We start from the raw sequence: 13,541 nt of genomic DNA on the forward strand, positions 1-13,541 counted from the left end.
TTATAAAAAGATCCAGAAAAGACACTTAGTAGTCCAGCAGATCAGAGAGGGTGACAGTCCCAGAAGGGGTGTGACAGAAGTCTTTACTAACAGTGCCAAGACATTCCTACTGCAGTGATGGCACAGACTGGTCTTGAGCATGCAAAATGTTTCCTGCAACTCACTTAAAACAGAGTTGCAGATTAACTAGGGGAGACAATAAATAATCAACTACAGGAATCACTTAGTGTTAGTTATTATAAATTTTCTGATGTGCTAAAAAGATTAATTGCTCCAGAGTATGGCTTTTCAATTTATGATAATGCAGAAGATACTTCTGTACCTCTCAAGAAAAATGCCACTTCATCAGAATGAAGAGAACCTAAAAACATACCCTGTCACTGTAGCTATATAGAGACAATATTTAAATTTTTTAAAATTCTCGCTCTTCTTCCTTCACCTTATTTTTGACTTTTTTTTTTTTTTTTTTTTTTTTTTTAGGAAGACAAGTGATAAATATGCAGGCAACAAAAGAAGAGAGTTAACTCCTTCATTTTGCTTGTCTCCTCACAATTGTAGTGGAAAGTCTCTTGCCTCTATTCTCACCAATGGCTAGGTACATCTATAAGGTGTTATATCCCAGCTTGACTGCTGAGAGAAGGGAGGCAGGGGCGTAGGAGCCCTACCTTCTACCCCACCTTATGTCCCACACAAATACCCCATGCCCAGTCAGTGCTATTAGCATACAGGGTCCTTACAGGCCTCCTCCAGGCCCTGCAGGAAGCCCACATCTTCAGCTAGCCTCGCTGCACTTTGTCTCCCTGCTTTCACAGAAGCTGCTTGCACTTCCACAGTTGGGGTGAATGGTCAGTAAAGATACCAGCCCAAAGTGTGGTTCCAAGTCTCATTCCCAAACTCTGTCAATGACACATCCAGGTATACAAGCTCCTTCTCAGTTTCTCTTTTTGATCCGCTTTAAACAAGATACAAAAAGATCACTAGGTTAGATTGTCTTCTAGAAAAAACTTAATTTCCACCTGGAAAAAAGAAATAGGTCCAATCTCTCCAAAAGACCACTATGAAAAAAACTTCAGAGAAGTATGAATATCTAAAATACACCAGGAAAAATGTATTGCAGAAATGATTTATTTCATGCCAACTTAACTCTTTGTCTGGATATTTTAACACACATTTCAAAAATATATCAATCACAACAATAATTTAGACCACTACAGAGAAAAATGTGTAACTCAGTGAATTTCAAAACAAGTATTATGCACACATATCATAAGGCAAAAGAAGATAGTCTATCCATAAGCAGCACTCCTACAGCCTATCCTTGATATACACTGGAGAATGAAGATCTTCTATTACTAAACCTATACTTACAAACAAATTCCCTTATCTTCCAGATATCTCTATAGAAATGTAAGGTATTTCTATAGAAAATAATTAATTTCTACAGTGATAGCTAAGCTATCACTCTGAATGTATTATATTTCACAGGAATATGTCAAATATAACATTATCCTCAATAAATAACTGAAGTTGCATATTACTATTGCCTGCTAATTACAATTAAAACATACACACACACATAAAAAAAGCATGCTGAGGAATACATTCCAGTGCATTTTAATAGAAACAAAGAATAAGCCTGACTGGGCTCACTATATGACTGAAACAGAAGATACTCAATATAATGCACCCTAATCAATGACAGCAATTAATGTATTAGAAAGGGATCTAGTTCAAGGTGCTTTTCTGCTAGGAATGCAGGGGTTCTGTTAACATAATGAAATAGTGTAGGAGTGTCTAGGCTTCAGACTAGACTACTTAATTAGACTCACAGCTAATATTAGAGAACTGCCATGAAGCCGCACATATTCCTGCAGAGCCAATTAGAGAAAAAAAGAATGCAAAAGTTTCAGAAAGTTTACAAGATTCATAAATAAGCTCCTCTGACAAAATTAATCATTTTCTGAATTTTAAAGAAAAATTAAAAGCTAGGAGACAATATATACCCTAAGTAGAGATTTTGTTAATAATTAAGATGCAGGTATTTGTCTGTAATTAATAGGTCAGATTTCTTTAAGAAGCCTTGTAAGAAGTCTTCCTTCATAAAGTGATCTCTATTTGGTATTGTAAATGCCTCTCAGATTGCAAGTAATTACAGCAATAATGAAAACTGGAACAAAACACTGTATTTTTCATGTAATATTTACAGCATTCCAAGATAAATTTAATAAAATACAAATTATCATCACAGAAAGAGTAACCACTTTTTTAGTACTTCATATGTAAAAATTGTCATGTTTTAAAATAGCAAGAATAAATATCAGAAAGATAGCAGCTTTCTGCCATTCCCATTAATACCATTAATGACTATTTTACAAGTGCTTGGTTGCAAAATAAAAGCAGATTATATACCATGATCTTTCCAGTAGTGTAAGTTACAGTAGTATAAAGTTTGTTTTTTCTTAATGTTACCATATCTAAATAATAAAATACATCATAGTTTGCCCAAGGTGTCACTATTAGCACAGACTAGAAGTTGCATATCCTTTACCGTCCCTTATAAAAAGACTCTCACTATACTGCACTAAGAGCTGCACCTTTCTTAAGCAGAGTGCAGAGGATTCATTTCCCAATATAGATATCAGAACATGTGTATTTTTAAACCGCTGACGAAACAGAACTACAAATCTAGTAAGAGGAGTAAGTTTGACTAGAGCTTTTTGCTATGCATACTTTTTAAGAAATCCAGAACTGACACAATATTGAAGTAGTTACTGTTTTCGCTCCCACTTTCCAAAGTTCATTACAACTTGTATGGATTCTTCTCACTGGTTTAAATCTTTGACATGAAGATATTCAATCATATGTGCTTATGTGCTCAACTTGGGTAGGTTTTTTGGTGTTTTGGGGATTTTTTGGTGTTCACAGTTGAAGAGCAAACTGCAGAAATGACAGTGAAGTATACCTTAACTGCTCAGTAATTCAGAAAGTGAAATAAGAAATACATAACTGACATTCTTTAGCTGCAAATAAATATGACTATATACCAATAGACTAAATACGTCAACATTCAGTTCCCAAAAGCAGTTTGCAAGGCAGTTATATTTTAAATCACCTAATATGGAACATCAGATCTGGTGCAAGACCACCAGTAACCTACAGTACAGTCACTGCTTAAACATATCAAAGCTAGCTTTAAGTTCTCTTAGCAGTGATACTGTTAGGACTAGATCTATAGTAGCAAAGAACTCATGGTTTGGGTTGGAGGGGACCTTTAAAGGTCATCTAGTCCAATCCCCCTGCAATAAGCAGGGACATCTTCAGCTAGATCAGGTTGCTCAGAGCCCCATCCTACCTGGCCTTGAATGTTTCCAGGGATGGGACATCTACCACCTCTCTGGAGTGGGGTAAATCCTTAAGCATGTAGCCCCCAAGCAAGTTCTGTGTTAGTCATACTGGCAGTAACCAAACTAGTTTAAAACTAGCTCAAACACACAGCAAATACTGTGCAGGCATAACCCTTATTTCTACAATGTTTTTTTATAGTTTTACTTTGTATTTTTTTGCTGAAAAGTCTTTCAGATTTGTCTCCCATATGAGTCATAGGAACTTAACTTTTCAATACTTTTGGAGGAACTACTTTTCAAAACATACTAGATTAACCGGCTTACAAGTTGTGCGTAATTAAAGCACAAGAAACTGTTGGTCAGCAATGAACACTATGGATGAAACCTGACACTTAGCAACTCCTGACTTTAACACCCAGCATCCAGGGAGCACATGACACTCAGGATCTCCCGGTGCAATCAAGAAGAGAACCCCTGAGAGATTTTCAGAGCTCTAATTCCCATGCTTGCAAAAAGCAGCTATTGGTTACTCCACTTGCATTACCAAAAAAAGGTCAGTGGATTCCCACCTCAATGAACTCCGAATATCTATGTTAGCAGCTAAAATCCCACTGCCATTAATTTATATAGTAAACTCCTCAAGTTATTGTATCCCAATGAAAACTGCACAGAGGGCTTACACCAGGGACTAGTTAGCTTTTGTATATAAAATCCTGACCAAGTTTCCACTGAAAATTCTGTTTGCAGCCATTCCACCAAGAGGGGGAAAACCAGGCCCCAGCAAGGCTTAATCCAACTCTCTGAAGTCAGAAGAGGCTAGGTAAGGATCCACAAGCATTCAGAAAAATAAAATATTCCTTCTACAATTTTTCCATTAGCACTGAATTAGATCCCTTTGTAGTGACATTTTAAGAGTTAAACAAAGAACTTGAACCTCATTTCATCCAAAGATTTTTACAAATAAACTTTTGAGCAATTAAATGAGATACAAATTTTAAAAATAGATATATCAAGTCTAAGAACATTCATGTGGATGGATGTCCAGAAACATATACAACTCCTTTCATATAAGGCTGAATTCAGGATAACATTTTAAATTATATCTAAAATAAATTAACTAGGTGCTAGAATAAAGTTGCTGAAGAACAATCTGAATAAAAAGAGTGTCATTTTCTCAACTTCCAGTCCCTGACACAGCCATAAGACTTCAATCAAGCCTTTACAATACATGAAATACCCAAACTGAAAAAGTGCCCTCTTACAGTAATCTGGAAATTGCATGAGCTTGAACACTTGTGGGCATGGCTGTTGTTCAGTGTGTTCACCTAAGAATAAAACTGACGATTATTTTATGTCTGCCAATTTATTAATGTAGTTATTTCTATACAAATAGAGTATTTTTTCTCCTTCATAGTAACAATTCAGTGTTTTAAAACAGGCAGATCAATATATTACAAATGCCACTACTGTTAGAACACATGATGTACTAAATCACAGGAGGTAGTTAGATTCCCATTAACAATTACTTCAGAAAACAAAGACTTATTTTGAAAAATTAGTAGAACACCTCATTCATGAAAACTTATTTTTCAGAAGAACTCATTCCTAGCTGCTTTACAGGATGTCTGTGTTTTAAGCATGATAAAGAATTCATGACAGAAACATGTCCTGTTTCAGTTTTCAACATAACTTTGCAATAAGCACGTAAGAAAACCTCCAAGTGGTAAAGACTTAAGACAAATTGCAATAAAGCAACATTTTAAATTAATCAAATTGCCAAAGATATCATGAATTTGACCACATCTTTTACCTTATGATTACATTTGAAAATTCATTCAACTAACTATGGTTTAAAAAATATATCTACACAATGAAATCAATGAGAAGCTTTTTTACACTGTTAATAATTGGCATTTTTGAATGGCATTCAAATGAATAAGCATTATTCTTTTTGCAACAACTTATTGCAAAATACAGGCACCTTAAAAATAGATACATAATGCAACCAGGGCATTTGGGACATTAAAGGTGTTTACCATTATCTAGTCATGCTATGTATTTCCCTTCTTTTAAAGAAATACTCTACAATTTGAAGCCGTGCCTGAGGTGTGTGCAAATTAAAATGTTTCAGCATTTAACTCAATTTTCACATTATATTTCTTTTACAGTTACAAAAACACTAATATGCCAAGATTTTCAACTGTTTTAAGTGTAAAAAATCTTAAGCAGACATTGTATCTTCAATAGTGTATTCTTGCTATTGCACATATGACAGTGAAACTCTGGTCCATATTCAATTTAAACTATTTACATATGCTAAAATCAATTATCTGCACATAATGTTGGAAAAGAAAAAATATAGCCTTTCCTTGCTCCAAAATTTATGCCATCAAATTTCACAGAATCATAGAATACGAGGTTGGAAGGGACCTCATGGATCATCTAGTCCAACATTTCTTAGCAAAAGCATGGTCTAGACAAGATGGCCCAGCACCCCATCCAGCTGAATCTGAAAAGTGTCCAGTGTTGGGGGATCCACACTTTCCCAGGTACATTATTCAAGTGATTGATTGTTCTTATTGTAAAAAATTTTCCTCTTGTGTCCAATCAGAATATCCCCAGCAGTAACTTGTACCCATTACTCTTCATCTTTCCTGTGTGACTCCTTGTAAAAATGGAGTCTCCATCACCTTTGTAGCCACCCTTTAAATACTGGAACATGCATTTTATGATTTTATGAAGAACAGCCTGACATTCAATCTTTCTCCTTATACAGGGTCTGATTCAAAGACCACTGAAGCCAAAAGAAGCTTTAATTTAATTCAGTAGATTTTGGACTAGACATAAAGTTCAAATAGAAAAATTATAGAAAGTGTTTACTATAGTAATTGATATAACTGCACTTTGGATGCATTAAGATGCTCTCACAGCATCTGATAAAATACAAAAAAATTCCTTCCAAAAAATCCCCTTTCTCAAACTTATAATGTTAACAGTTCAAGTTGAGCCCTAGGTATATTGATGAAGTTTACCCTCTATTACCTTAATTAATAGTTTTCTCCTTTTGGTCATGACATAAAAGCCCACACTGATGCACAACAATATCTACAATAGAAGAAGCATATTCTTGTCATAAGTAGTAAAGTTACCATACAGGTGCATTTCCAAAATAGTTGTTCCTTCATATTCTTTTTTTTAAACAAAAATGGTCTTTTCTAGTTCAGTGATATATCATAAATACAGTATTTTCCAAGCAATGAGTAAGAAATAGATTTCCACTGAATTTTCTTTAGCTTTGAGGAGCTTAGACATCTTCAAATATTTCACTTCGAGACATTGACAGGTATCTTCCACCGGGCTGGTACCTGCAGAATCAATGTTAAATATGAAAAAGTATCACAGGAAACAGAAAAATAAGGACCCATGAAACCATGTAACTCCCACTGTACTCTTACTCCTTAACTCTCAATTAATTATAGGATCTGAACTTCTGCTTAATTACTGTTTCCATGAGAATGATAGGCAGCCATTAAATTAAATCTCATGTGACCAAGAAAAACAGTGATATGAATATTGTGAGTCTTAAAGAACTTTGTTTCCCGATACAAAGGAAAGAAGTTGAATGTTTTGTTCCTTTCTTTAAAAAAAAAAAAAAAGCACAAAACAACCCAAACAAAAAACAGCATCCAAAAGTAGTTTAGGTAATTAGCAAAACACCTCACTGGGTATTCCTAGGAGAAATACAGTATCAAAAATCATTGAAACAAATGGGTGCATATTTAGTGGGAAAAAAGAAGCTTCACAAATTTCTGGTCAAATATATTTTTAAAGCATTTTAAAAGCACAAGTATATACTTCCTCTCCACAGCACTTACCAAAACCTGAACAGACAAAGTGAGAACCCACTGTCCCTCGCGCTCTTACTGTCCTAGAATGCTTGTAACTATTGCAGGGGCTATACTTTAAAAAGTGTTACACAAGCTATTTTTAAGTTAATTGAAATTTCATATGCAATTATGCTTGATTTATTACCTCTATGAAATGTAACGCAGTTTATTAGAGGAAAGCTCAACTAAGTTCTGTGGCTCCAGATTTTCTTTTAAAGAAAAAGTTCAAAATGTTCCACTCTGCAGTCTGTATAGGTGCCAGAAATCTTCAGATACTTTACTTGAAAAATATTTGCTCCAAAACAATTATATATGCATATTCCTAATTTTGCAGACTACTATCCCTTTCCAACTGTATAGAAATAAATAGCTGACAGAACTGCTAGGCTACTTCCTCTTTAAACCAACTTCAGGAATGTGGTGACATCAGACTACAGGAGTTAGCTGTTGATACAAACTAATGTTGCAGAATCAATCTGTGAAACCTGGCAGTGCCATTTATGAATGTTCTTTCCATGTTTTTGAACTGGCATTTATTAGATGACGTTACAGATGTAAGTCAACTGAAATATTTTATGATCTTTTATTGGATTGGTTATGCTACTTTTAGCTGAAAAATAATGTAAACTGTAACTTTTTATAAGGGAATTTAAAATTATTTATCATTAAATGGTTCCACATCCTAACTGCCTGGATTAAAAAAGCACCCATAAAATTTATTACTTGTTTCTTAAATATGAGCAGAGCTTAGGAGTTACAGAAGACAGTCTATTTCATGACTAAGGAAATCTGGTGTTGCAGTCACACCCACAGAATCACAGAATTCTCTATTACAGACAGAGCTATACTGTGCAGTCTGGGACTTCTTGTTCATTAAATTCAGATTTTAATTTACTTCAGTAGTTCCAAGATCTGATCCCCAGGTGTATTCCTGTAACTACTGGTTCTGCAATACTCAGTTTTCTTTCTTGCATCCCTTTATAATGGTTTTTATACAGACAAATCAAGTGAACTTTCCAAAGCCTTGTAGAAAATTAAAGGAAAACCTTATATTCTACATATGCAGGACATTCTCCAGTTTTCTGATTTTATATACAGTATTTTTCAGATTATGCCCATAGAAAAAATAATATTCAACTGAAATCTTACTCAAACATTTCTAAAAAACTGAAAAACCTCAAGGTTTCAATTGGGTTTTAAAACAATTCCCATATCATGGGGGAGAAGGAAGAAAGGGAAGGAGCTGGTGAGATGCTAAATTTTTAGTTTACAAAACTATTATTATGAAACCATCCAATACAGCTGTCATAGGTCTGAAGACAGAAGGCATGAGTATCTTTTAATTGTAAATAACACAGAAAATTCCTCACCTTCCCAAGTCCAATTCAAGAGGGTCATCATTAATTGAATCAGCATTAAAATCCAAAGGTTCTGCATCCTGGAGGAGTTCTATTGTATCTCTTTCAGTCCTACCATTTGATCGGGTATACTTTGATAGTGCTGGAAAGTGAAAACATTCATTTGCTCCGTGAACATCTTGGAGCACGTGGAGACATCAAACTCAAAAGACCATGATAGTAATTTGCTACTAGCTCAACCGAAGTGTAAGTATAATGATTTAGAGTACATTCAATATTAAGCCAAATCTGGCTAAAATGCTTGAATTTGTAATATTTCATTTTTGTATCTCCATACCAATATAACTACAACTTTTCTTTCACCCCTCAAGTAGATGGAATCTACTTTGCAATAAATCAAAGAAAACAAGAAGTTATATGCAAATTTTACTTTTAAACCAACCAATCATCCGGTCATCTTCCCAACTTCCTGCTTTAAGCTAGTTGGAGGTTTTTTAGTTTGGTATTGTTTGTTTTTGAAAAGGCAATCTCATAAATTAATGAAATGCAGCTGTTCTGCAGGTCACTCAGCTACCTTCACTAGGCCAGTACCTACAGCTTGTTTTGGTGCTGGAATGCTACATATTAATATGTTTAAAATACAATCTCATATTTCAGTTAGTCTACCACTGGAAATCTGGGGTTTCCATCTCTGGAAAGAGAATGGGGAAATCTACCAGAGTTGTCTCAAAACCATGTTCAAAGTTTCCCTCCTCCTCCCCCTTTTCCCTTCCATTTTTCAGCTTCAATTCTTACTTCTTGTTAGCTTACAAGAGCACATAAAAACCATAAAAAAACATTAACCCTGTGACAAATAAACATTTTGGAAATTTAGAGCATCCACAAAAAAAGTTTTGCTAACATGTTATTAAATGAGCATGTATACACTTGTGTGGTATATTAGTGGCTTTACATTTGTTTGTCATCTGAGTATTCCACCACTCCAGTCTGAGAGTTCATTCGCAATTAGAAGAGGTAAATTTTAAGATTTAAAACTCCCAACTTCAAGACATATCCTAAATAAAGTCTCTTTGTGAACAACTGCTACTCTAATTGCAAACATTGTAAGTCCCAGAAGACTGAGTCAGAGTCTCCAACCTCAACTAGTTGAAGTGTTGAAGATGGGAAGAAACACAGCACTCTTTCAGGTGCCTTTAATGGGCAAGATGGCACTGTGCCACAGAAGGGAATGTATCAGGACATCATCTAAGACAAAAAGGAACATATTTGAAGCTACTTACACAGCCAGTGTTGTGCAGGCAAGATATTAAAGCAAAACAAAACAAAACAAAACAAACCCCCTCCAAAAGCTTACGTCTATTGGTATTTGTCTCTGAGAAGCTGGATTCTTTTTGGTCTGTGTGGACAACTCTGTTTCTAGTAGAATCATCTCTATTTCCATAACGTTCCTTCCATTCCTGGAAAAAAGACCAAAAAAAGAAATGTAAGCTGTGAGGAAAAAGCAACACAACAAAAGCATATACAGTATCAAGAAATATTCCAGATCCACAACTTAGAGCTAACTGATCAGTCACATGAGACTATGAAAGTAATACTTTGAAAATATGCCTGTTAAATTTCTTGATACAGGAAGAATTTTTGTTTTATTTTAAACTCAAAATATGTGCCTTCAATAAGCTGGCTGCCATAACTGCTCTTTAGAAAAAAGACTTTCAGAAAATAAACTACATATTAAATCTGCACTCAAAGTTCACTCAACTGTTTTGGTGGGAACATTGCTTTTTTTGATTTCTACTTCCATCTAGTGGTAGAATGGAAAAATAACCAGATGCAGATAGCACAAAAAAACCATTTGGACAGGCAGTGTTTACTAAGCTTGTTGTTCTGTGTTTCATTTCATGCTTAGTATGTAAACATTTTTGTATGAAGTATAATGAAATATTAAAGAAGAAAATGTCTCATGATTTTATTAATAGACAATTTCATGTCTTAATAGAAACTTTTCCAGCTGCTCCAGTTAATATATTTCAGATTCATATCTAGATCCCAGATTATGCACTGGTAGGAACTGGAATACTCAAAGTTACTGTGCTAATTTATGCCATATGTTACAGTTCTAAGCTCCAGAAGGATCAAACATTTAATTATGATCCACTCTCAAAAGCCCCAAAAGTTTCAAGAATGACTTATTTGCTATGAAAGTCAAAAAACAGGTACATCTGAAATTGTCTGCTGTTGAATTAAAATTGTTGATTAATGTAAGATCATTTCAGTGTACACCAAATGCATCAGGCATTTGCTACTCTTTTGTTTCACAATCAGTTCAAATTCTAAAATTATGAGATGGGAGAGAGGATCAGAAGGTCTATGCAGTATTGGCTGTCATCCAGAATTAAAGTACCCCTGAGCTTGAAAAGTCGAGAGGTTTCAGTCCCAGTATCATCTTGTCTTTCTGCGGATAATATTTTCCCCTTCTTCCAGTCAGTTCATTTTTTGAGTGCATCCTTTCAATTTATCTCTATGATTGTGACTTTCTATACTAAATTACAAATATTATAAATTAGTGAAAACCCAAAGCTATAGTTAACTGAAGCTCCTTAAAATGAAACTGCCTGAATAAAATATTTTTTATTCACATTGACTGTCTTCACAAATCTTTCAATTCAGTATTCACTCAAAATACGACTTGAATCAAACATTCTGTCCCTCAGTGGTAACACTATTAATCCTGTCTTAAATGTAATTCCCTCATCTGAAAAAAAAAAAAAAAAAAAATTAAATAAAATTTAAAAATCTGTGCCAATTACTTTCCAATGAGTCCACAAAGCAACAGGTAAGTTTGGGAGGAGAATACAGTCCTCATTTCAGTGAATAGGATGACACTGCAACTGCAGTTATTTCAAGCAGAGCAGTATCAACATAAGAGACTGATAATAAGCCATTTCAGGTTATTCTGCATCCTAGAAATTGGGACCCTTTTTAATGCTTGTTACACCTATCGGCACACACTGTTCTCACAGCACACTAAGTAACAGAAGTGTCCAAGTAGTGTGACCACAATCATCCTCTTATCTAAACTAAAATGTAGATTACTTCCCCCCCCCCCGAAAAGACTATTCTGCAAGATTAAACTGATTCCATCAATTATTGGGGTCTTTTTTCTGAAATAGATCATGCTTATTTAAATAGCAATGGAAAATCCTATCAGGTATTGTTGTATAAATATTATAATTAGCTAAAACAATCTCATACCCTTCTTCTGTTTTCACCTTCTTCCTGCCTTTGTCGTTTTCTTTTCTCTATAAATATAAAAAAGAAAAATAATCTGAGCTCCATACAAGAAAAATCACTACCAATAATTTTTTTTAAACAAAACAATGAAAATCTAGCAAAGATTCTTATTGAAATATATGGTTTATACAATTAAATAAAACCAAAAGACAAAGTTGCTTGTCTATTATTATGGAGTTTCCCATTGAAGTGAATTCATCATTATGATATCTTGCACCAAGGCATAACATTTGGATATCAGCTGGCAAAGTAAAAACCAAAACTTCTCCAAAATAGCTGGGAAAAGTACAACATTAAGAAGAAACTTGAGCATTACTGAATCAAAACCTTCCTGAAGTTTTATGAGGCCTAAAGCATGACCCAAATAGTTTGTGTCCATATCTGGTATTAAGCTGGAAGTGTAACATCACAGCATCAAAGAAACAGAAACCCCTTGTTTAAGGGAATGACAGACATTCCTCTTTCTCCAAGAAAAGAAATACTACCACCCTAAGTAAATCTAGGTTTTGTTTTTCATAGACTATGAAAGGAGAATAAAAGTATTGCATAATATAACATTGTATCCAGAGATTTAAATTTTGAAACAATTACTCAAGAACCACAACAGCTTTTAACGACTTTCAATAAAAAGAAACATTTTTTATTTTCTTCAAGAAACATTTTCAATAAAAATTATCATTAAAAAATTTAAAAGGCTCTCCAAAACAACAGAAAATTGCATCTCTACAGAGCAACAAGCTTTCCTGTGATAAAAAACAGTTAGTTGAATCAGCAAAAACTCCTAAAGGAAATGACAGAATACGGGCAGCTCAATCAACACACTTAAACAAAGAAAGATTAAAATTAGTTTGTTGATGATAAAGACAATTTAAGTGCTAACTATCCTTTATGACATATTACAAGCACCTGCTCAGGTATTATTCTGACTTCAGAGGAGTATCACTTAAATGAACTGTAAAATATTTAGAAATATCTGAACTCAGACACTGGATAAGTAAAACTGATACATCACTTAAGATGTCAGTGTAGTCCAGTACTGTGTATAGAGCAACCATAATGCTGGAAGTCTATTGCATTTTGTGCAGCAGACTGCCTCAGTACAGTTTACAAACTACTGATAAGCTATATGTTGGGGCTATTTTTGTGCAACATTTCAGGCAAGTTCAATGCAACAACACATTATATTTTGTATGAAAACTAGGATAGAGAACCTAACTTACCTCTTCTGATGAGCTCTTTTCCTTCATCAATCAAATCAGAGGTCATTTCACTATCCCCCATGAACTGCTGGAATCCCAAAAGATTCAAACAACGAGTTCCTAAACTGGAAAATAAGGAGAGGCAATTTCCTTCATTAATCTACAAAGAACAGTTTAGATGTATTACAATGCAAAATGTAAAACAAATTATTCAGAAATTTATGGACAATTCAAGTAGAAAAACAATATAGAAGACAGATTATTATATCAGCTGAGAAATCGGAAAATTCAGAAGTGACGTGTTCCTAAATGCAATTGAAAGTGATAAAATAATCCTATTCAAATAGAGATAAACTGTTTATAGTCTGAGAGTAGTGCAAATGATTAAGATAATTGCTTGAAATGTTCACATATATAACAGAAATTATACCTATTATATCTCATTGACTCTTTTTTGCTAGA

The 13,541-nt window shown here is 34.2% G+C and overlaps 1 protein-coding gene across 1 annotated transcript in view; it reads right to left on the minus strand.

Moving 5' to 3' along the window:
* Positions 1–1,113: 1,113 nt before the first annotated feature.
* LMBRD2 (LMBR1 domain containing 2) overlaps positions 1,114–13,541 on the minus strand; it is a 34,572-nt gene continuing 22,144 nt past the window's right edge. Inside the window, exons 14-18 of the mRNA XM_074931383.1 lie at positions 13,101–13,204; positions 11,842–11,888; positions 9,944–10,046; positions 8,602–8,731; positions 1,114–6,709 (exon numbers count right to left, since the gene is read on the minus strand). Of these exons, the coding sequence (XP_074787484.1) occupies positions 6,649–6,709; positions 8,602–8,731; positions 9,944–10,046; positions 11,842–11,888; positions 13,101–13,204 (445 nt within the window). The 3' untranslated portion in view covers positions 1,114–6,648. The remainder of the gene's footprint in view (positions 6,710–8,601; positions 8,732–9,943; positions 10,047–11,841; positions 11,889–13,100; positions 13,205–13,541) is intronic.

Source organism: Athene noctua, chromosome Z (assembly GCF_965140245.1).
Source record: "Athene noctua chromosome Z, bAthNoc1.hap1.1, whole genome shotgun sequence".
NCBI classification, from domain to species: domain Eukaryota; kingdom Metazoa; phylum Chordata; class Aves; order Strigiformes; family Strigidae; genus Athene; species Athene noctua.